The 26,152-nt window shown below is 39.0% G+C and overlaps 1 protein-coding gene across 7 annotated transcripts in view; it reads left to right on the forward strand.

Moving 5' to 3' along the window:
• Window positions 1-26,152, forward strand: part of cep112 (centrosomal protein 112) — a 399,081-nt gene that overhangs the window by 218,947 nt on the left and 153,982 nt on the right. For 6 of the 7 annotated variants that reach the window (XM_069929789.1, XM_069929788.1, XM_069929791.1 and 3 more), the window contains 2 exons: window positions 1,621-1,803; window positions 16,391-16,621. In XM_069929789.1, coding sequence (XP_069785890.1) covers window positions 1,621-1,803; window positions 16,391-16,621 — 414 coding nt within the window. The remainder of the gene's footprint in view (window positions 1-1,620; window positions 1,804-16,390; window positions 16,622-26,152) is intronic. The other variant, XM_069929793.1, reaches the window with a different exon arrangement.

Here is a 26,152-nt window from a genome sequence, read left to right on the forward strand (position 1 = left end):
TTCTTTAAAATCCCGAGCACCTGTTTCCCTTTACTGACTAAAAAAAAAACCCATATCTCAAATCATTTGATGCCTTTGCTTTTCCTTTTGTCTTGTACTGCGGGCTTCTTCCCTCTTTAATTTTTTAAGCATTTTCCCGTTCCAAAATAATAAATAATTGAAATATGTGAAGCCGAGTTGTTGATGTAAGCAGCATTGCAGTGGTTCAGGAAAGGGCAAGGAAAACTAAACTGCTGAATATTTGATAAGGGTTCAACAATGCGGGTGTGTGATGAAGGAACGCACTCGTAAAGTCGCGGTAAAATAGCAGATCTTGGCTTTATGTTTGTGTGGCAGTGGGGATGGAGGTGAAACATTCCCATTTTGAATACTGAGTGTTTTTGGTTAAATGTGTAAAGAAAGCCAGAATTGAGGCCGCCTTGGAGTTGAATTTAATAATTGGTTTCAGTTTGAAAGTTGCCTAAGGGTTAAGTGCTCTTAGAATGCCCTGCGCATGTTGAAGCATTTGAGACGGATCTAGCCATCAGCTGTTAGACATGAAAATGTCTGTGCTTAAAACAAGCTTACATCTTTTGGGTCGAGCGCCATCTCGACGAAAATCAACCAAAACTGAAGAAAAATGTAAGTGACTGCTCCTAGCAGCTGTGCTGCCTGGCATTTGCTGGAAATCTGGCATCCTGCAGGCCCCTATTCATCACCTGCTTCAAAGCCAGCCTAGCTGCCTTTAGTCAGAAGGCCAGGTAGGGTGCCATTGTGCGCAGTCTGGGAGGATTAGTATCACAGCAGTAGAAAGTAGGCCTCAGTTTCAAACTACCATTCAAACCTAGTGAGAAGAGCTGAGGATTGGCCAAGGTCACAGTATCCAGCTTGGTAGGGACTGAGAACAGAATATTGGGGAATAGACTGCTTTATGTGTAATCATAGCCACCAGCACAGCAGGCGTCCTGCTGAACACGTAAGTCTGTTTATTTCAGAATCACGGAGCTGACAGCGAGATAATGCTCCAGCTTTCATGTAAAAACGACTGTAAATTGGTTGATTTTGTGTGCATGGAATTGGAACTGTAGAATCCCGTAACCTGCTGATTTTTCCACAAAAACAAGATCCAAATTCCATTCTGTACAGATTTAAGGGGAAAAAAACCTTTGTGCGTCTTTTCATTGAAACGTCATTTCTGATTTGAATAGCTGCAGAAATCAGTATCTTATGGTTCACATAGTAAAGATTAGGTTTTACTGTTTTATAGGAATATGGTGTTGGGCCGGTTATTGCCATAACAGAGAAAAGCTTACAAATATTGATATGAATGTAATCATGTCTTCTGTAAAAGATATTGATGGATTTATTGTTTCTCTCTTCAATTTGTGAAAGTGGGCAGGGAGGGGAAATGTAGATTGAGCACCCGGTGTACAATGAACAAATTCAAGTGAACTTTAACACCTACAGAAGGGTCGGAGCACAAATGACGTAGAAATTTTGTTTTGCATGGGAACAAGAAAAGAATTTTTTGACACTGATCAATTTAAGAGGAATTAGGAGGGGGAAAATGCAGCAGAAGAATTGTTGTCATGGCAACAGTGATGTGGTATTGATGAACAGTACCCTTCCTCATCCAATCAGATAGTCGAATTGAAGCTGGAGCATGAGCAGGAGAAGACGCACCTATTCCAGCAACACGACGCGGAAAAAGACAGCCTGGTCCGAGAGCACGAACGTGAGATAGATAACTTGGAGAAGCAGCTTCGCGCCGCCATAGTGGAGCATGAACACCAGACTCAAGAATGGAGGAAGCGAGACTCGCAGGTGAAAATGGCTGACATGGTTTTTTTGTTTACTTTGCTAAATTAAAAAAAAATCTTATTAGAATGTTTGCAACTGATACAATACGTTTTGGGAAATATTGGAATTGTATGCTTGCTCGCCGATTTAGTGAGGGGCGTGTAGCCCTTCGCGTACATCTCTTTTTTTTTGCCAGATAGGGATAAATAAAGCTTAATCTGCAGAAACGGCAGGTTGCCAGCTTTAAAATATCCCCTGATGCGACACAATTTGGCCTTTCACTTTCACCTGGAGTCACGGTTCCATTACTTCAAATTTCTTCTGCAAACTGGGAATCGCATACGGTCTTTGTGATCCGTGTAAGTCAAATGTTTTATCGTTTATTTTTATTTTGCACTGTGGGGAGCCTCGCATCGTTTTCATTCCCACCACTCCCTCCCCAAAATCTCTCATTTTTTCACTACTGGATGTCCTCTGTGTGAGCGTTCCTGAATTTGTGAGGTTTAGACACTCTGCTCTCCCCCTAGAGGTTTTTTTGTTTTTTTTTCCCCAATCCTTGAACTTAACAATCACTGTTGGAAGCCACTTGACAGAATAACCCCCAGCTGTGGACACATTTGAATCATCAAACTTACGGATGAAATTTGCATTGTCAGCATGGAAAATTATTTAGATTAGTCCTGAGCTTTTTTTTATAAAAAAAAACTTTCAAATGCGTTGTGTTTTTGAGCTGTAAACCCAAATTATATCAGCAGGAAGGAAAGAGGCCTATTTGAAACCACTGCAGAAAGATTAATGCGGTGAGATAAATCCCAATGTCTGCATCACCATGGCACGGTCAAACTGGCACAAAAAAAAACAAATATTAAGATTTTGGGCCAATGTTTGAAGGATATTTATTTGAAGAAAATGCAAGTCAAAGAAGGACAAATGCAAGCAAAAATATTTTAATATTTCCATAATCATCGAATCCCATTATGACAGGAAAGCAATAAATACAGGTTCAAGTCATTCAACGCCCTAAAATATAGAAGATAGGTTGCTTTGTTTTGATCAACAGTAATGAGTTGGCGCTCTTAAAATGGTGTCTGTTCATTCTACATGAAGACATCAACAATGCATGGCAAGTTATCTTAATATTTCAAATGGAAGTTTATTTTAGAAGAAAAATATAAAGCAGCCTTTATTTCATGAAACATGGTCGTTTGATACAGAGCATGGGCAAGTAACAGATTTCAACAAAAGGACAAAACCCAGGGCGTTATTGGAGCTGTGCTGACTGATTGCTGGGCGTGGGCAGATCGAGAAGATCTGGCGAAGAGACTTTGGTTCCCACTTGATATTTTGTATGCAACTGAGTTTTATTCAGCATTTTAAGGAATATGACTTCTCAAGGAACCGTGGCTTTATTTTTAAAATCATTGCATCACTTAAGCTCAGCAAACCATTGGATCTGGCCAAGATGGTCTAATAAGATGCTGATATTCAACATTTGGAAATAGACCCTTATGAGAAGTTATCAATCTCACCAACTAAGCTCCAAAAATAAAATAACCCTCTTTGGTATTTATGAGCCAGAGTTGGAAACAGAGCTGAGATGTTGGAGAAATAAAGGTGTATTTGAAATATTGAGTGTGGTGTTCTTGAGTAAAGTATATTATAAATGTGTTGGCTTAACAGATAAACAAATTAAATTATTATATGGGAAATCAGTGTTATAAAGGGTACATGGTGGAAAGTCAAGTTATATAATAAGGACCATTCCTTCTAGAAGTCACAAATAAATGGCTTGGAAAAAATCTAAAAATGTATTATAAGGAAACTCTTTATTCCTTTCTGCCTGTAAACTGTGTCATTATTACTCAGGGTTGAACCTCATATCTTTCTTATCTGAATGAAACCAGCAGATCCAAGGAAAAGGAGGTGTGCCATTTCCAGACACAAATGACATTAGATTTTGGATTTGTGTTATCTCACCAAAAGAAAAAATAATTGTTGATTACTGAATATGATTATTTAATCCTATTAAAACTGTATTCTTTGATTCAAGAAAGGATATGTGTAAAAGAAAATCATGGTTGCTAATGTTTGGTCCAAGAACTGAATGTTATGGGGGAATCATTCAAAACTCCAGTATTCACAGCGTCAATTTCATTATTCCGTAATGCTTACATAATTCAGTAGGTGACAAAGGATGACCTCAATTGGTTCATTGGTTCATCTCTATTGAAGATGTCATGCCATATTTATTTGAAAATTTGGAGTGGGGGGGAACTGCTAAAGAAGCTTTTCAAAAGCAGGAATGAACTGAGTAACTTGTAAATTGTTGCCAGTAAAGGTTGAATGTTGCTTGATTTTCTACATTGTTACTTGTTAGTTTTGTAAAGAAAAAAAATGTAGGTCCTGGAAATCTGAAATAAAAGCAGAAAGTGCTGGGAATACTCAGCAGATCAGGCAACTTCTTTGGACAGAGGCACAGATGTACATTAGCAATTAGTTTTGTCTGCCCTGTTTATGTATTCCCACTCTGGCATGGCAAACATGTATAGTAAAAGTCTGCTTGGGGATTGGGTCAGTCCGGATTTTTGGATTCTTGGGCAGTACATTCAACATTTAAATTTAAGGAAGAATATAGAAGAGACAAACAGTTAAATTTTGATAGTTTATTCATTAGTAAATACAGCACGCTTCATTTTCAAAACAAGCAGTTTTAAAGAAAAATATAAATGGTGCTGTGCATCTGTGGCATTTAAATATGCACACACACATAAAAGCCTGCTAAATTTAAACATATTGAGAGTTTTTGAAAAGTCCGGATCTCAGCTGGTAACTGGATTTTTGGATTGCTACTGTAATTGTCCTTGTTCCTATTGGTGTAAAACAAATTTAACATTTTAAGTATTGTGGTTAATGATAAAATGTATTACTCCACAGATTTATTTCATGTTGTGCTCTTAAGCTTCTTGTGGATTGTCTGAGCAGATGAAGGAGGGTATCATTAATATTTGTGTTCTGCTAAGAAAATGTATACCTTCTTCACTGCTGTATTCCTGCAGGTTTGGAAATCTGCTTTTAGTAAATAAAAGTGAACATCAGCGAGTTTAAACTAGAATGCGATTGGAACACAGCTAAGTTCAGATATTCAAGGTAACACAAAAGTCTGCAGACACCATTGTTACCAGAAATGTCAGTTATGTATTTTTATCTTTGCTATATAAAGGACACCATTGGACCTGCTGAGTTTTTATATTCAAGATGAAGTCCTGATCCTTTTAAATTCAATCTAAATATTCTTTGGAGACACACAGGAGACTGCAAGTGTTGGAATCCTACAGCTAAGCGCAGTCTGCTGCCCGGCCTGCAGGATCCCTCCAATAGAATGTTTCTTTGCCAATAGACTTAGCAGATGAGATAGAATCTGTGTAGAGAGAAACATGTTCAGGTCATACACCAATGAACAGTTCTGGGGCAAAATCATTGACCTCAAACTCTCTCTCTTTAGACACTGACCTGCTGACTATTTCCATGTTTTTCAACTTTTATTTCAGATTTCAAACATGTTGTGATTTGGACATGTAGCTTTCATACCACGAGGTTGCTCAAATTTAGTAACAGACCCTGCCGCCCCCCCCCCCCCCCCCCAACTAGATCATACAATGCAATGAAATATACATCAGGGTTAGCAATTACCAAGTTGAAACAGGGAAAGGAGAAGCAAGGTTAGTAGAAAACAAATACAAAGATGTTTACTCAAAAATGCTGGAGAAACTCAGCAAGTAAAGCAACGTTCTTTAAGTAGCAAAGATAAAGATACATAACCAATGCTTTGAGTCTGAGCCCTTCATCAAAGTATGAGCAAAATGCAGGCAGGTGCCTGAATAGAATGGTAAGGGGGGGGGGGGGGGGGCTGGGGAGATGGGGAGGAGCACAGGCCTACAGGTAAGAGGTCACAGATAGAACAAAAGAAAAAAGCTGAGGTGATGGGGAGGGGGTAGCCCTCTGAATGGAGTGGGAAGGGGGTGGAGAACTGGAGGAAAGTGGGCAGAGGGATATGGAAGAGAGGGAGATAGGGGCGTAGCCTAACAAAATCCATAGAAGTCGATGTAATGTCATCTGGTTGAGAGTCCCAAGATGGAAAATGAGGTGTTGCTCTTCTAATTTAAGGGTAGCCTCAGTTTGGCAGTGCATGAGGCCATGGAGAGAGAAGTTGGTGTGGGAGTGGGGTGCAGAATTGAAGTGGTTGACCACTGGAACATCCCCACCATTGCTGTGGACAGAATGAAGGTGCTCAGCGAAAAATCGCCCAGTCTGCAGTGTCGATATATAGATGTGCATGGCTTCTCCAAAATATTCATTATCGTGTCAATAACTGAGAAAAGCAAATACATGTTGTTGTGAGTTGCCAAGCAACTTCGTAAGATGTTCCAGGCACCATCATTCTTCTGAGGAAGGAAAAGTATGAAGTGCAGCAAGCTGTTGATCCTGCACTGACTGTTGGTCTGTGAAACACCCAGGAGAGTTTGTTTCTCTGAGGCAATCTTCAGCACATGGATTATGAAGGCTCATTCCATCAGCTTTTGAGCATTACGGCCTATCACCATCAGAAATAACAACTGAACTGCAAAATAAATCAGAATAACTACTGTTATCATCTGATAATGTCATGCTTTGATTGTGGTATTCACTTGAAATAATGCCAGCAAGAAATTTCCCAACGGGTTGAAGAAATATTGTTACATCAGGCACGCTTGTAGAGGCTGCCAAACAGAATTCTTTGATTATCCGAAAAATGAATTGTGGACTTGTTTGATAATATCTGGAATTTTAATATTCTGCTTCACGAGGAGGTCAGAAATTTGGATCCCAATCTTGCTGATCCGGGATATCACGATATCTGCACTACAAGTCTTGTCATCCTGCTCCCTAAAGTCCAAATTGTTTAAGTCCTGGAATCTTCCTTTGTGAATATCAAATCCAGTGTTCTGTGGAATAAAAAGAGCGAGGAAGCAAGCACTGAGAATGAGGATGTAATTGATACTACTGGTAAATATGAATCATGAACAGAAGAGAAGAAAAGCAAAATCAAATGAAGAAACAGACAGGAAAACAGTTAAAAATGTTGATTTTTTTTTCTTACAGGAATGGGACAACAATTTGTTCCTTTTCAGGATCATAGAGGTTGAGTGGTTTTGCATTAAAAATGGTTTCATTGTTATAAAGATCTTTACTTTCTCGAGTACCCGTTATATTTTTATAAACAAGAAAATCTGCTGGGCTATAGTACAGTACACAAAGTGCCAGAGAAACTCAGCTGGTCACGCAACATCCATAGAAAGTAAAAGGCATTTAACGTTTCTGGTCTGGACCCTTCTTCAGGAGGACTCTTGAAGAAGGGGCTCAGTCCCTTTTACTCTCAATGGACACTGCGTTTCTCTAGCACTTTTGTGAACTGCAGTTATATTTTCGTGGTAATTTTAGTGAACTGTTAAAATGAAAATGCAGCAGGGTTCACAAAACTAGAGAGAAGATCAAAGATGAAACGTTATTCATTCAAAACTTGTACAAATCTCATAAGATCAATAAAAAGAATATTGTGACAGGATGGTGGGGCTGGGGAAGCACTTTATTTCCCTGATGGGTTGATTTAGAAATCTCAGATATAAAAAATATCATGATTAACATTCCACAGCTTGGCAGAAAGCTTAATAACCATAACCATATAACCATATATCCATTTACGGACCGGAAACAGGCCATGTTGGCCTTTCGAGTATGCACCGGTTCACTAGAACAGCTCCACTAGCTCAAACCTCCCGCTCAGAAAATTCTTTCTTCATTAAGAAAAGACGAACAACAGAGACCAATAATGGGTAAAGGCAGAATCAAAGTTTGAATCGGCAAAAACCAGAAAATGTTAGAAACACTTGGTGGGTGGCATTTATGGGAAAAGAACAGAGCTAATGTCTCTGGTCAATGACTTTTCATGAGAAGGATCTGATGATTTTCCCACAAAGGGTCTTTAACATGAAATGCTACCTGTTCCTCTTCTCACAGATGCCGCTTGACTGCTCAGTGCTTCCTGCAATTTCTGTTTTGATTTCACAGTTCCTGCAGCTGCTGAGTTTTGCCTTTCTGTCTGAAAGGTGCAAGAGCCAATTGCCAATACACCAGAATCCATGATTTCAGGATCTGGCACATTTGTGTGATAATAACCTGGTTTTACAGATTCTGGATAGGGACTGAAAGTCAAAATATGCTGGAAATCTGAACTAAAAACAGACTCTGATGCAAACACTTCCACTTGAATGTGAATTCTATCTATCAGCGAGAAATTCTGACCTGCTGAGTGATTCCAGCATTTGTTTTATTCAATAAGGATGTCATTAACCAGAAATAATGGTTAATCGTATTACTGTGTGTTTCATTATGTGTATCAATGATCTGCAATATAAGGAGATATATTGGTCAACAGTTTTATTTCCTTTCCTATTGATTGCAAATAACAGCATAAAATTGGTTTCAATGTCATCAGACTCATGTATTTCTCAAAGTGGAAAAGCCTTTGATGGCATCTATGCAGCTATCCTACAGTATCTGCCCTGTAGTAATAGGTAACCTTGAATTCTGCCAGTAGATTATGTTACAATAAATGAATATGTAAATCCTTCAAGGGCATTATAGTTGTAAAAGGGAGACACAAGGAACTCCAACTACTGGAATCCAGAGCAAAAGACAAACTCCTGGAGGAACTCAGTGAGTCAAAAAGCATCTGTGGGGAAAAGGAATTGTTCATGTTTTGAGTCGAGATCCTGCATCAGGACCAAGAGAGGAGATAGGCAGGATAAAGAGGAAAGGTGAGAAATGAGAAGGGGAGAAGGATAATGCGTGGATAAAGCAGGGAAGGGGTGGGGTAGATTTGGCACACACGGGGAGGTAGGTGATTGGGAGAAGAGTGAAGGTGAAGACAGCTATTGGATGATTATGGTTGTAATTTGTAAGTTGCAACTTAAATCTATCCCATGTGATGAGCAAAGAGAGTTAGATAGATATTTACTCTTCATGGCATGTCTCCCTGAATAAATGGAAAGTTGAAGAATGTTGTTTTGGTCGTCCCTTTGCATGTGCCATCTGATTCCACATCTCTCTAGGTTCCTATTAGTACTGTACACAGTATTAACTGTGGTGACACATCTTGCCAAGATTTATGTAGGTGGCACAACGCTATTACAGCACCAGCGATCGGGACCAGAGTTCGAATCCTGCGCTGGCTATAAGGAGCTTGTGCATTCTCCCCGCGTCATCTTGGGTTTTCTCTGGGTGCTCTGGTTTCCTCTCACTGTTCAAAGCGTACTGGGGATTGTAGGCCAATAGGGTGTAATTGGGTGGCGTGGGCTCATAGGCCGAAAGGGCCTGTTACTGTGCTGTATGTCTTTAAAAAATTTTAAATTGTCCTCAGAAGGACTGCCATTCCAAAGATCTTATTTTGCTTTATGGAAGAACACGTCCATTTAGCTAACTACACAACAAAGAATTTTGGTGACTGTAGAATTATTGTGTGACCACAGGCTCATTTCTTCTTTCACATTTATTTTCCCATACTCTCACTGTGTCAGATAATTGTTGTGAGGAATTTGACGTAGGAACTGCCAAACATCTAAGCAATTGACAAATGTTAATCCAAAAACACATTACCTAATCTTGCGGAGAATAAGGAAGGGGCAGTAATATCACTCAGAATTGCAACAGTGCTAATACAATGGAAAAGTGTTTGATCTGTAAATATGAAGTAGTGACTTGCTAATGGAAGGTAATCGGAGTGCAACACAGTATTTGAAGTGAGGTGCAGACAAACTTTATCAGTGGGATGACTGCAGTTCATTTGTTACTCTGACAACTTTGATAATTTCCATGAATTATCATCTTTATAAATCTCCCTGTGTTTCTACAACAGCAATTGTGAAGTTTTTATTATCTGTTAAATGCATTCTTGAATCGGAACAAATAGAAAACCTCTCTTGTTAAAAGACAAATCACATTGGGTCAGAGGAATGCAATTATACTGATAGCAATTACTGAATTGTCTGTGAGTTTATTCAATATGGCACAAAGTTGGGGCAGAATGAAATTTAATGAGCATCTATGCATGAATGCTGCTCTTCTTGTATGTTTGTGGATGGATCAAACTGCAAAATAAAGTTTCAAAGTTTATTGACTTTATTTGGAATATTCAGGTCAAAAGAAACAGATCAGCTGTTTTCTCTCAGTTTACATACAGCCATGTGAAGTGATGCATATTTCCAGCAATATGCCAATTATATCATTCATTACCGATGAGATGGTAAACACTTTCCAAACGCACAGCTGCTGGATTTTGTTTCAATCACAGGCCTCTCTGGGATAACTGCTTTTTTTCTTGAACTTTGACATTTACAAAAGAATGCATATTTCTTTGCAATTTGGCTTTCTTGTTATGATAGCCACGAAGATAAAAAAATTTACTCCAATCTTACTCTTGAATTATTACAAGGAATAATTTTCTGTGCCATAGCTGTTTCAAGATCACAGGCTGATGATAATCTGTGACAAATGTAATATTTTCTGGGATACCATCATCCCACTTCATTAAGATAATTTAGATTGACTTTCCCATGTCTTAGTAGGTTGCAGTCCTAATAGAGTTGATGTCGTAAAATACTATGCTGTACATAAAGATTAATTATGTTATCATTAGGCATGATGAATTTTGTTCAAATATAAGATCATAAATCAGTGAACCGGTGTGGACTCGAAAGGCCAACATGGCCTGTTTCCACTCCGTAAATGGTTATATGGTGTTATGGTTATATGGTGTTATGGTTATATGTTGTTATGGTTATATGGTTATATGGTGTTGTGGTTATATGGTGTTATGGTTATATGGTGTTGTGGTTATATGGTGTTATGGTTATATGGTGTTATGGTTATATGGTGTTATGGTTATATGGTGTTATGGTTATATGGTGTTATGGTTATATGGTGTTATGGTTATATGGTGTTATGGTTATAAGGTGTTATGGTTATATGGTGTTATGGTTATATGGTGTTATGGTTATATGGTGTTATGGTGTTATGGTTATATGGTGTTATGGTTATAAGCAAAAGTCAGCGTTCCCTTGGCAGTTTGCATTTCATGAAACCCATTCTTAATTATTCTGAGACTTTCTGTTGATGTTCTTTAAACATTTTTAGCAAATCAAATGTAACTTTGATATCCTCTGTATAGTATAACATGCTTCAGAAGATCTCTATTTTCCTGTTGTTCATTTTGTTCATTTGGTTAGTTAAATAAAATTATGCAGAATAGCAGACATATAATGCAATTATTACACGGTGATATAATACCAGTTTGCAAAATATATTTTTTGCTGATGCTATGAAACTCAATAAACAGAAAAAAATTATAATCTGACAGACTGAAACACAAGAAAATCTGAAACATCTTAATTCATTAGATGCTGACTTGTGTCTCAGCAAGACCCTTAATAGAACTTCTTGCTGCATTTCTGATTAGCATCTTCAAAGCCACTGACAGCTGTCAGCCTTTGAAACACAATCAGAAATCTTAGCCTGTTTTTATTTCGTCGTAGCTATTTTTAATTATGGCTGCAACATGGAGAGAAATACTTCTGGTTTAAATGATGCCGCCCTTTCATTGAGTCATACAAATGCAATTGGAATAATTTATCTGGAATCAAAGCAGCAAGTTTAAAGGGAAAGATTTGACTGACGTGGACCTCAGACCAGATGGGGCTTTATGATGAAAAAGGTTTAATCCCAGACCTGGAATAGTTTCCATCAGTGGAACAGTACAAAGCAATTCACATATTGCTTGCTAGAAATGATCTTATGCACAGTGATTTTCTCAAGACTTGCAAATGTGGCATTAGCTAATATTCAGAGAGATGCTTTCCTTTCATCCACCTGAGACTTAAGATTGCAGTACAGTTTTTGAATAGAAAATGAGAACTGCAACACCGATATAAGGTTTGGCTTCTAATTTGTATTCACTCTACATGTCACTGCAGGATCTGCACACACAAGACAACTGGTTCATGTAGTTACTAAGCCAGAAACACTTCTAACTAGCTTCTTTACATTTCAACAAATAAATTAATGATAGCGTGAGTATTTCTGAAATAACCCTTCTCAGTCTTTAGCCTATAGATACATCTGTCCGGTAACAATTCTCCTTAAACCACTGCAAGATGTTTAATAAGGTGAACAACAGCCTACAAAAACAATGTGCCTTTCATGTGTTACTTTAAAAAAAATGTTGCAACGGTATTGCTATTCAATTTACTCTTTTATCCTGAAGGAATACTGCTGTAGGATCTTTATGTGCACCTGAGCCAGTACAGAACCTTGGGGTCATCTGGAACTCTTGTAATGTCTGGATTGAGATTAACATTACCATCCCAATGATTAAATACTTTTTTGCTTCACGTTGTCATCTACACACATATAAAGGATTCTAATTTTCTCTTCTGTTGTTATGTAACTAATTGAATGGTTCTTTTTTAAATATAAATTGAATTTTCATTAGGACATTTCTCGTGGATGTGAAGAAAAGATCCAATGAAGATGCTTCAATATCTTGCATTCAGCTGGTTCGAATGTGCACGTTTTAGAATTCTTCATAAAAATACTACTGACATAATAGTCCTTTTACATTTTATCCTCTTCCATAAACCCCCCTCCCCTGCCCCCATCCAGTAAGTTGGTAGGATTTTTTTCACTTTTAACATATTTGATTGTCTACACATTTATTTATTTTAATTTCTTCATAGGAATAGCATAAATTCTGTTAAGCAGTTTGATAAACTGCCTAGATTCTATGCACACTGATGTTCTGGCACCGAGCCTTACCTGAACAGCTGTCTTGCAAAGAATTGTCCAAATCTCTGACCTTCAACAAGATGATTTCAAACAACCTTCTATAATGGCTGTTAATAGATGTCAACATGCTATAATCCCACTTAGAGGAGTTGTGGAACTTCAATAAACCATAACAAGTTGACCATACTCAGCAAATCAGACAGCAACCATGAAGGTCAATGACTTCTCAACAGTGGAATGTAACAACTATTTTTATTCTTGCCTCTTGAAAAGGAGTTTTGCAATTAATTGATTGGAGAAGAAAGCTCAAGAAAACAATTTGAAACCTGGTTCTCAACCCAAGGCTTATCTAAGAAGTTTTCTGTCAAAGTATCAAATCAAGTTAATTTAATCTTCAGTCTGTACAGCTTGTAGTTGAAGATGATATTCCTGTATCCCTTAATTCCAAAGGGGAATTTAACCTCATGACCTGCCTTCATTTGCATCAAGGTCAAACTGGACATTAATGAAGATCTGGAGAACAGTATCATTAATATTTGAATTAAGGAGACCACCATCTAGGAAAACAGTAATTTGGTCGATGGAAAAATATCCAAGCCGCATTTTTCATGACTTGGACATTTATCTTCATTCCTACTTTATCATGGAGATCCTGAGCTAACACCATTTTGAGAATACCAGCATCATAAGGACTGCAGTGGTTCAATTAACTTGACACCACTTTTTCCAAGAGCAATTAGGAGCAATATGTAACAGATTTCATGTGAGAATATTTTCTTTAAATTCTTCTTCATTGACAGTTTGGAAGATCAAGATAGTTCTGCCATTGGTAGGAAATGTATTTTCATCAATTATTAACAACAAAATGGATCTCTCCATTAGGTGAAGGCCAACTTTAATCTAGTCACTCTTCCTGAAGGCATACCTTTGAATATTTAGATTCATGAACATTAGAAGTGCTCCTTTGCTCAATAGAATCATAGAGGTTTACAGCACGGAAGCAGGCCCTTTGACCCAACTTTTCAATACTAACCAAGCTAACCCCATTTTCCTGCATTCAGCCCTTACCCCTCTGAGATAGGTTACCCCTCAAAACCTATCTAATTGTCAATCTAGCTACCATTTCTCATAAATAAGCTTAGGCAGAGTGTGCCAGCTGACTGAATCTAAGCTGAGTCTGGAGTTTTTATGTGTGCTGTTTCAAAGAGCTGATGCTGATTTTCTGATCAGATTTTCCAATGCCCAAATATCCTGCCAGAATTTGTGCCTTGCCTAAATCTTTCTAGCCTTGTGCATGAAGCTATCCGGGGTTTTTAATTGGACAAAATCCTCCAAGTGGATTTTGCAGTCCAGTGCTCAACCTTGTGTTGAGTTCACATAAAATATAGAGCAGTACAGGCCCTTCAGCCCACAATGTTGTGCCGATCCATATACACCTACCAAATAAAAACAAAGCCCTCACTACCTCATAGCCCATGTGCCTGTCTAAAAGTATCTTAAATTCCCCCTATGGTTCCAGTCTCTACGAACACCCCTGGCAATGCATTCCAGGCACTCACAACTCTGTGTAAAAAAAACTTACCCCTGATGTCTCCCTTCACAGACTATGGGAAAGGTCTTGTCTCAATTACTGATCTGTTTGCTTTCTTGTGAATATCATCAGCTCATTTACCTTTATTGGAATGAATTGTTTGCAAGGCAGTATAGCCTGAAGGATTTTGACCAGACCCAAATAGTGACATTAAAGTAAAGTTTCTATTCCACATTCTCATTGGGGAAAAAAAAGAGCTGGATGCTCCAAAAATCAGATTTCAAAATTTGTTTTTTAATCTCTCCCAATATTAATTTGACATTGACACTAAATATGTTTTCTAATTAAAATAATAAAAGAATGTAATGCAAAGCACCCATGATGCGATAGACTCGAATATTGAAATATTTATTCCTATTTTTTCAACAATTGATCAAACCTTCATTGGAGCTCTTCATCTTCTTTGCCCTTTGGTATCTTGAAGCATTGAAGACCTGGAAGTGACATCAGTCAATGAGCAGAGGAGGCAGTGGACAGATGAAATATGATGTGGGATTAAAAAGTACACAGGGCTTTGAGTAAGCTGAATTTTGTGAAGGACAGGAGAACAGCATTTAGTGAATCTGGAAATATCACTGCCATAGCTGAAACAGAGGAGTTGTTTCACTGATGAGGATTGCACTACAACAGAATTACAGGTTACTATTTAATATACAATAAATTGGATGTTAAGATTGCATTTTGGGCAGCCTGGTTAACGTTGAGTAATGCTGAAACAGCGCCAGAGACCTGGATTCGAATCTGGCGCTGTCTATAAGGAGTTTGTATGTTCTCTCTGTGTTTGCGTGTGTTTCCTCCAGGAGCACCAGTTTCCTCCCACTGTTCATAGGTTAATTGGGTGGCAACGGGTTCATGGGCCAAAAGGGCCTGTTACTATGCTGTATGTATTGCTAGTGATATTATGCAATGATTGAATAGGTAAAAATAACAAACTGAAACAGCCCTGTTGAGATAGAGAGCAGAAGAGAAACATTGGTGGTACATGGAGACACAGGAGATACTGCAGATGATGGAATCTGTTGCAAAAAAACAATCTACTGCAACAACAGCAACATCATTTTGGGTCGGAACCTTTCATCAAGACTGAGAGTGCGAGGGGAGATAGCCAATATAATGATGTGATCAGTGGCTCATGTGATCAATGACTTGAAAGGCTTTAAGGAGATCACAAAGCATAAAGTGAAAGGCTGTTGCAGGCCAACAGAATATCGTTTGCGACCTTGACTTGAGGCCATTTAGTTACTGTGGAAAGCAGATTGCATAGATTCAAAAATGGAGAAGCAAGGAAAATGTTAGAGGTGATTTGGAGATGGAATAACAATGTTCAAGGTGGGGATGAGGTCAAAACCTTTTTAGAGGATGTTGATGCATGTTTTGAAGGGGAAGGGAACAGAACCTATGGAACTGAATTGAATGATGTAAATACTGCAGGATGAGGGTATCACAAAATGTTTCGCACTTTGGAAGTGCCATCACTGTTAATATATGTGGCAGTCACATTGCTCACTGATGGAGGGGAAATTTGAAAGAATTGCAGCATGCTTCTTCACATCATGCTGTGGGATGTTTTCCTTCAAACACAGACTCTAATTGTGCTCAGATTAACTAATGTCTTATATGAAACATAGAATTCTGACATTGCAACTTTCCCTTAATGCTGCACTGGAGCATCATTCTGGATTACATTCCAATCACACCAATCACTCCAGTTGATAAGAGAATCCACTGTGGGTGAAGGTTGTGTGTGAATCCTAACTCACTTTAATGTCCTTCAAGAAATAGTTTCAACATAGATCATCAGAAAGTATATCTTCCCTGCTAAATCTGTTCATTCCATCATATGTATTTATCATCTTTTTTAAAGGATTCTTCTTTGTAAAATTGTAAGGAATGCGAGCTCAGCTAAAGATATCTGATCATTTTCTTTTGTAAACTTTATCACAGAGATTAAAACTCAAGCGGCTATGTGTGAAGAAAACAGGAGTTCCTAAAATGGGCTGCAATGATTTGAACACTGCATTGAGAAGCAGCTTCTAAAACAAATGATAATTGCTGATTGTAAGATTTAACCATGATGACTTTGATCTTAAAATGCAATTTTTCATTAAAAGCTAAATTTAAAAGGAAGTGTTCCTACTTTCACAGACTATTGGGGAGTTGGAGATCCAGGTCCACCAGCTCCGAGAAGAACTTATTCAGGTCAATTCACAACGAAAGCAGCAGTTGGTTGAGTTGGGATTGCTACGTGAGGAGGAGAAGCAGAAAGTTTTGTGTGATCATGAAGCTGCTGTCAACAAGCTGAAGGCTGAGATGGAAAGGACAAAGTTGGAGTTGCAAAAGTCAAATGCTGCTGAATTGGAACGTGCTGTTGAACAGGTAAGACCTTCTTTCCTGTGTTTGTAATTTCTGCATTCTGACTGGTCAATGGGCAATTAACTTGACACCACTTTTTCCAAGAGCAATTAGGAGCAATATGTAACAGATTTCATGTGAGAATATTTTCTTTAAATTCTTCTTCGTTGACAGTCTTGGAAGATGAGTGAATGAAGCAGGTGGTATAAGGCACCTAGTTCAATTTAAGGAACAATCCTTCGATAGGAGTGTGGGCTCATACATCATCTCAGAAATAGCAAAACATCCCAGGATGTTTCAGTGGAGCAGTTATCAAATACATTTGACACAAGGTCGGTGTAAGTTTGGTTACAGGCATGAGCTTTAAGGAGTTTGTCAGAGAGGGGGAAACCTGTAGGAAGGCAGTTCCAGAGCTTAGATGTATTTTTGATGTTTTAAATGGACACCTTTTTCAGTAGGTTTCAATTATTGCAATATAGTTATATTTATGATGATTTATATTTTGAAAATTAAAGTAATTCATTCCATTTTTAATCAAATGGTTTGGAATGATCTGAAAAGGAAAGGATTGGAATTTTAAATGGTTTGCATTAAACTATCCTTCCATAATCTTCAATTGTCCAAGTATTGCAAAAGAAACAATTCTGCAGACAGCTCTTTGGTTGTGCCCAGTTTCAATGGAATTGATTAATATGAGTCCAATTTGGCCAGTTCTTTCATCATCAGGCTTGGGCTTGGCGTATTATTAGTTGAATTCTGATGTATTTTCATTGCTGCAGTCATATTCAATCAGAGCAGTGAGAGTGTAATTTCTTTGCAATTTGAAATGGTCCATGATGCTATTGTCTAGCTATGATAAACCTAACTGGAATAATAAAAGAAATTCCAGTCAGAGAGCTGATAGGTTCTCCAGAAACTGGCATGCACACTTTTTGATGACAGAAAATGTTGTTATTTTTAGTCTCTAGATTTTAAGATTTCCTGTGTGCCTTTAATCTCTTGCAATAGAAGACACATGAGTATATCAAGAAATTATGTTGGTCCAAGATAAGTGATTCATCTTGCAAGAGAATTGATTTGGAAACTGATGGGTCATGTCAAAAGTCAATGGAAATGTTTTCACATGAGAAACTCTAACCACATGAATATTTTTCAGTGTGGTTCTGATTGAAGTGCAAACTTACAAGGCTCAAAATAAATCTATTGACATTGAAAGTAACTACTAGACAGTTCAATATGTCTGTGATGAGAAATACTGGGCTCTATTTTACTCACCATGCTTACTACAACCTTGGATTCCTTGTCTCCACCTTACCTTTGCTTCTTGATGGTGTACAGCTGATGATCTTAATTAACAGCTTTATAGTAAAATCAACTATTCTGCAGACCAGAAATAAAAGCTGAGCCTGCTGCAAGCAATCAACAAGTCAGGGAGCATCAGAGGAAATATAAAGAGTTTGATCATGGCTGTAATGTAAGAAATGTAACTTGGCCAATGAGAATTATACTAGGTTCAACAAAAAGCGTTTCCATATTTCTACATTTCCATGAGATACCGGAGACCATTCAGACCACTGCATCCGAGCTAGGTTTCAGAGCATTCCCTTTCCTCCTGATGCTTGCCACCTTTTAAAGTGAGTAGGTAATTAATGAAACAGAACATAACATCGCAGGATCAAGCCCTTCGGCCCAAGATGTCTGCACTGAACATGATGCTACATTAAACTAAACTGTCTGTGCCTGAAACATATCCCTCTATTCCTTGCATATTCATGTGTCTCCCTAGATGACTCTTAAATGTGAGTACATTTTCTTCCACAACTACCCCTAAAGTTCATTCCATCCACCTACCACTCTGTGTAAAAACCTTTTCTTGCACGTCTCCTTTCAACTCTTGCCCACCCTCCCCCCTCCCATCTTATACACATGTCCTCTAGTATGTGACATTTTAATCTTACAATTTCCCCATAGGAAGACACCTCTGCAGAAACTTGAATAACATCTAATGAAGGTCTCAAGTCTGAAACATTGGTTATATTATCTTTGTCTTTGCTATATAAAGTACACTGTTTGACTTGATTTTCTCCAGCATTGTGTTTTTATTTCAACCATGGCGCCTGCAGACTTTCGTGTTTTCATTTTATTATTAGTGGGCAACTTGGCTGCCACATTTCTTAGTTCACAACAACAACTAATTTATATAAATACTTTTCTTTCTTTGGCTTGGCTTCGCGGACGAAGATTTATGGAGGGGGTAAAAAGTCCACGTCAGCTGCAGGCTCGTTTGTGGCTGACCAGTCCGATGCGGGACAGGCAGACACGATTGCAGCGGTTGCAAGGGAAAATTGGTTGGTTGGGGTTGGGTGTTGGGTTTTTCCTCCTTTGCCTTTTGTCAGTGAGGTGGGCTCTGCGGTCTTCTTCAAAGGAGGCTGCTGCCCGCCAAACTGTGAGGCGCCAAGATGCACGGTTTGAGGCGTTATCAGCCCACTGGCGGTGGTCAATGTGGCAGGCACCAAGAGATTTCTTTAGGCAGTCCTTGTACCTTTTCTTTGGTGCACCTCTGTCACGGTGGCCAGTGGAGAGCTCGCCATATAATACGATCTTGGGAAGGCGATGGTCCTCCATTCTGGAGACGTGACCCATCCAGCGCAGCTGGATCTTCAGCAGCGTGGACTCGATGCTGTCGACCTCTGCCATCTCGAGTACCTCGACGTTAGGGGTGTGAGCGCTCCAATGGATGTTGAGGATGGAGCGGAGACAACGCTGGTGGAAGCGTTCTAGGAGCCGTAGGTGGTGCCGGTAGAGGACCCATGATTCGGAGCCGAACAGGAGTGTGGGTATGACAACGGCTCTGTATACGCTTATCTTTGTGAGGTTTTTCAGTTGGTTGTTTTTCCAGACTCTTTTGTGTAGTCTTCCAAAGGCGCTATTTGCCTTGGCGAGTCTGTTGTCTATCTCATTGTCGATCCTTGCATCTGATGAAATGGTGCAGCCGAGATAGGTAAACTGGTTGACCGTTTTGAGTTTTGTGTGCCCGATGGAGATGTGGGGGGGCTGGTAGTCATGGTGGGGAGCTACATGCTTCAGATTTCTCTGAGCTCCTGAAAGGCGCTGCAACAATTTAATTGTTTTCAATCTGAATGTCATTGATGGCAACAGAAATTAACACTGATCTGTACTCAAATTGTTTGGGGACCAAGACCCAAAGTGAATCTGCCTGACAAATAATGTTTATCAAAGTTTTCCAATAACCTACAGGAATTAAGAGTACCGGTAAACAAGAAGCAAAGTAGAACCAATCCAGTGAATGAAGAAGAAACTTAATCTACAAATAATGAAAAGGCTTTGTGGCAGCCAAGACATTAAATATTAGAACAAAAGTCTTATAATGTTAAGATCCAGAATGAAGTCAAGGCATGCATTTCAATTTAAAGTTTTCAAGGAATTTTGTGTGACAGATGTTCAAATTTCAAAATCCTTGTTCAGAAACAGAATGGTTTTAATAAGAATGCAGCTGCTTTCTAAAGATGAGGTAGGATCAAGTTTCACGTCTAAGATAGCCAGAACCTAGTTATTTTGGTTTTATTTCTGAAGCACTAGTCTTTGGATGTCTTTGGGTTTTCTGTTCAAAGATGCGCTGTCACAGGAGACTAAAATTGTGCACACACAATGCCATCCTTGCTACACTGGTGTCTGCATGTAGTCAGTTCTGTGAAGATTTGAATTTTTATTGCAGCATTCAGTCTCCTGAGTTTCACCTAAAGCTTTGAAGTATTTTTTTGAAGTGAAATTGTTTAGGTGTTTTTCATGGCTGGTGGTCTGATATTAGTCACTTCATCCCCAGTGGACCAGCAATAGGATTTCTAACTATTTTTGACAGTCATGATACATTGGTAATTGTATGATTATGGTGTTGGGGGTAAGGAAAGGAAATGGATAGGTATCTTTCTGATTTAGTGGGAGGGGGCCCTTGCTGTGGCTCTAATTTCTCATGTTACTTTTGAAATATTCCTTCCTTGCATGGTGGATCTCTGCTTCTCAGCCAAGATCATTATACCTCACCTCAACTAAATTATCAATTCCTTCAGCTGAACCCTTAAAAGACAAGGTGAGATTGATTTTCTATCAGACATCGTACGTATAGCAAAGATCAAAGGGAAACTGAACTAGTTGCTGCTTTTATAATTTATTTCATGGCACCAGCCTGGGTAACATTAAAGTTCTGAGATCACATACTTTTCAATGACTCGTGCTCATGGGTCACTACACTGGATCCAAAATACTCATATCTGGCCATTAACTAACCTGTTCACCCACTGGTACAAATCAACAGTTTTGATCACCTGATGAGATGGTGAGTTGAAAGAAAGAAGGATTCGTGTCTGTCGAAAAAAAATTTCTGCATTACAGGCAGTTACTGTGTTTCAACCCTTTCTGGAAGGTGCTCAGTGGCGTAGGAAACACAACAGACTATGTTCCTACAATATCAAATTGGCAATGACCAGATAATTCTGTTTTCTATGTGAAATAATTGAAGAATAAATAATGGCCATTAGAAATGTAATAATGCTTCTGCAGATATGGAAACCTTTGCATCCACTGGAAGGAGACTGCTTCTGATCCAAACAATGGCTCCTCTGACAGTGAAGCATTTCCTGCTACACCAGTAGAGGCTCAGGCAAAGATGTGACCTACAGTTCCATGATTGATATCATATTGAGGTTAAAAAAATGCTGGAGTAACTAAACAGCTTAAGTAGCATCTGTAGGAGAAGAGTTGAGTGGTGCCAGAGAAGATTGGGAAGAAGGACTGCTCCAAGCAACCAATATAAACCTGCGCAAGTTTCCATGGTCATGGCTTTGATCTTTAAAAGTAAGAGGAATAAAATTAGAAGTTGTGAAGATAAGAGCATTCTGACAAGCAGAGGAGAGTGTTAGCAGAAGGGAACTGGTCGGTGAAAAAACACAATGCTGGAAAAGTTCAGCTGGTCAAACAGTGTACTTTGTGAAACTCAAAATCTGCAGATGCTGTGATTATAGTAAAAATGCACTGAAATGCTGGAGAAAATCAACAGGGCTCTCAGCATCCACAGGAGGTAAAGTCGATGTGTTGGGCCTGAGCCCTTCAAGGAATAAATAAATTCCTTGCTTATTCTTTGAAGAAGGGCTCAGTCCCAAAACGTTATCAATAGACATATCGCCTATGGACACTGCGAGACCGGCTGAGTTCCTCCAGAAAACAGTGTACTTTATGTAGTAAAGATAAAGATACATAACCAATGTTTCGGGATTGAGCCCTTCATCAAGGTATCAAGGTTAGTTCTGTGTTCTGGACAGAAACTGGGCACCAAGGCCTTCCTGTTGGGGAATGGAGATGGTAAGGCCTTGGGGGAGCCACAAAATGGAAGTTGTTAAAGTGACAGAGAGCATGCAAAGCGCTCAGATGTAGATGGGAAGGGACTGGATAAGTGGTGACTAGATAGTTTCAAGGTATGAGTTCAGTGGGACGGGTGGGCAGAAATGATGGCCCTACCAGGACAATCCTGTTAGTGGATACATGGGCAGTACAAGATTGGGGCACTGTCATGTATGAGGCTGTGGATAGGAGACCAATAAATCTCCTGAAGTGATGAGATCTGTACCCACTATTTATTAGTGGTCAGGGTCCATCATTTAAGAGCTACCATCTAGCTTCTGCGAGGCCAGTCCTCCAGACTGCTATAGCACCACCCTTAGCAGTGAGCTCGAGGATGGGCTTGGTGCAGACTGAATGGACAGATGTGTTCAGAGGGTTGAGGTTGTAGAGGGTGAAGTTGTTATGGGTGAGGGAAGTGGAAAAGCCAGGTGTTTAATAGCTCGTTGCAGAGGTTCCATCACTTTCCAGTTCCTTTTGGCTACAAATCTGATGTCAGGAGTCTGATAAATTGGTTAATTTACTTAACAAAGGTAAAAGGGATAGATGCCATATTTGTTGGGTATTTAACTTTTATTTTCCTTAATAAGTGAGAGAGATCACATTAGAATTGTTTAAAACATGATGTAGGCCAGAGGTGGAAGACTATGTACTGTTCAGGTAGCAGTATAGGAAGTTTGTGATGTGATTAGAGGGGGTACAGTGGAGAATGGTGAGACATGCCAAAACTGGAGATTTTTAATTGAAAGATTTGTTAGGCTCAGGTTGCTTTCAGCGGAAAAAAAGGAAAATTGATGGAAAATTTTAATGAAATGTATAAAATGATGATATGTCATGAAAACTTGGACAGCAGAGAGACCAATAAATTTTGAGTGTGATGTAAGGATATAATATGGGACTTTGGGAAATAAATAGAGTGAGTGGCCTTCTGTGGATGCAGAGTACTTAGTTCCCTTGACTTTTCACAGGGCAGAAGGATTAGAGATGAATTGTGGTATAAAAAATCAGACAGGATTAGAGGATGCTTGGGTCTGAAACTCACTGATGAAGTTGCTGGGGGCAGCAAACCACTTACAGAGCACTTCAGATGCTATAACCTCCCCACCCACTTCCTACTCCCTTACTGAGGTGGAAGCCCATTTTTATCCATACTAACCACCTGCCCCACGTTGAATAGAGTGCCTGAAGTAGATTTCAGATTTATTGTCAGAATACATACATGACATTACATACAAGCCTGACATTCTTTTTCCTGCAAGTGAGGCAGAATTACCAATTATTGGTAGTGCAAAAAAAATACACAATTCACATATGTAAACAAATAAAAATGTAATTAAAAAATAAAGTGCAAAAGTAAGACCTTAAATAAGTCCCTGATTGAGTTTGTCATTGAGGAGTCTGATGGAGGGGTAGCAGCTGTTCCTGAACATGGTGGTACGAGTCTTGTGGCAACCGTACGTCTTTCCTGATAATAGCAGCAAAAACAGAAACAGGGCGAGTGCTGGGTGGTTTGGATTTTGATGATTGTTGCTGTCTGACACCAGCAATCCCGTAGATGTTCTTAATGGTAGGGGGATTTTGCCTGTGATGTCCTGGGCTCTGTTCACTACCTTATAGAGAGGGCTTTTCCCTTTGGGGTATTGGTACCCCCATACTGGACCATGATGCAGCCGGTCAGCAATATTGAAATCAGGATCACACTCAGCCACCATCTCCATGAGAAATCCACCTAGCCAGATAACATCTGTTCAACATCTGCTGGTGCTTGAAAGTTTCGTTTGGTTCCTTCTGCTTTGGCCTGAGTGACAGACCAGGCACATCACAAAATTGCACAGATGATCTTATGTGGCGAAGGCAATTATTTTGCAGCTGTATTTTACACCCTCTTGAACAGGTTCTTCACTGAGGGAGTGAGGTTAGATAAAGGTTGTACCACATTGTAATTGGACATGACAGAAACAAGGGGAGTCAAGACTTAAGAATGGGAGAAGTAGAGTTGAAGGGAAAATTTGATGCCAGCACAAGCTCAAGGGGAAGTATGGTGTACTCCTGTTCCCCTTCCTCATGTCCCTGAGTTCTCAGATGGGGTGCAAATGTCAGAAATGCTTTCTTTCATTGGTACATATTTTAGCTCTGCTTCATTTGAGAGATAAAAGTTCTGATTATACACTTGGTGGCTCATTATTACCTAGACACAACTCATTTTCAGATGTCATTCTTCTTTTGCCAGGAGTCCACAAAGGAGAAAGGGGTTTGTACATCTGTAAGGTGTTTGTATGTTCTTCCTGTGTCTGTGTGGGTTTCTCCCAGGTATTCCGGTTTTCTCCCACACTTCAAATATACAGGGGCTGTAGGTTAATTGGCTAGACGTGGGCTGGAAGGATCTGAATAATTTTTTTAAATATAAATATAAACTATATAATCTTAAAGATACTTAAACTCACTATATTGCCTAGCATTGCGCCCTTAGAATAAAACAAGGAATCTGATAGTATTGGAGTTTCTGTGGACAACTCTTTGATTAATGTGTAACTGAACCTTTTAACAAGGCCGTTTGTTGCATTCCCTCATGTTGTACAATATGTATTGGATTTGTGCTTTGTTAAGTTTGAACAATTACTGAAAATACATATATGAGGCTGTAGAATAATTGAACAGGTGATTCAGATAGAGATGTATACCATATAGAGAAACGTATGCATAATTAGGCTGTAATCTTAAATGTCTACTCACAGGAAAGATGAATCATTCAGGGTAGGACTGAGAGCCTTGAGGCCCTGCATCAAGAGCACAGATTCCCTTATCAGTGGACAAAGTACTCATCTGTCTGACCCACCAACCACCACTTGTCCCATTTGTGGAAGATTGATCTCATTGGCCATGCCAGAACCTATAAGAGTGTTCTCAATCACAAGAGATGGCCTGAGAAAATAAAAAGAACTGCTCATATTAATTATCCAAACATATGCTAGGATAAATGAAAAGCAAAGGAAAATAAGGTTTTACACAAGTATCCAGGACAGATTCTGGATCATTATGTTTATCTCACAGCTGTATAATCAGTCTGACAGAAATGCCCTGCCCAAAAGATAGATTTTGATAAAGTAAATCAAAAATATCTAGTCTTTCCTGGGAATTAAGGCTGTAATAAGAGGACAGCCAGTGTAAGAACACACCAAAAGAATAAAGGTAGAAAACATGGTGTGCCCTATTGGAATCAGGAAAAACAAATTCCATAGTGGCTTTTAAAGGAACAGGGATTGAATATTTGAAGGATATGTTAAAAAGTTAAGATGTGACTAAATGTCCAATACTTTGATGGGCTGCGGCTATAAAATTTTCTGTTTAATATTAACGATTATGATCTGTTTCTGCATAGCAGTCTTTGAATTTAGTGATAAGTAATTTGCATATTTTTCATTCATTCTTTTCTGATGTATTCTGAATTTTAACTCTTGGCATTGCTGTTTAAGTAAAATAGAACTTGAGAAAATCAAGTGGATATGCAATACTAGAATGACAAACAGTTCAGGTATCTGGCATTGTCACAATGTCTGCACATGTTTTCACACATCTTCCATACTGGGAATTCAATTCTATATCAACTTAATTCCATAAGAAAACAGGAACAGAACGAGAGCACCAAGCCCTTCAAAGCTGCACCTCCATTAACGTGATAATGGCTGACCAACCCTGGCCTCATCTCTTCCATTTCTCCATGCCTCAATCAAGCAAATACTTATTCTCCTCCACTTTAAATCTGGAGAATTCTAGAGATTTTCCATCCTCTGTGAGAGGAAATTTATACATACTTCGATTTTAATTGCCAGGCCCTTATCTCGTGGTATGGTCCCTTGCTCGAGACACTCCCCCTAGTGAAAGCATCCCAATATGAAGCCCCCTTTAGATCTCATATGGTTGAAAAAGTCACCCCTCATTCTCCTGAACTCAGAGAATACATGAGCAAGCTATTTGGAAGACATCATCTAGGGAGTTAATCTCATGAATCTCATTAATTCTAACTTGGAACCTGGCCATTGCCAGACCACAGAACATGCTGGAAAACAGAAATTGACCCCATGCGGCAGAAGTGGTGACCTCGCTCTCTGGAGCAGGAGCGGCAACCTTGTTCTCCCAGCAGAA

The sequence above is a fragment of the Narcine bancroftii genome, chromosome 3, assembly GCF_036971445.1.
Source record: "Narcine bancroftii isolate sNarBan1 chromosome 3, sNarBan1.hap1, whole genome shotgun sequence".
Lineage (NCBI taxonomy): Eukaryota > Metazoa > Chordata > Chondrichthyes > Torpediniformes > Narcinidae > Narcine > Narcine bancroftii.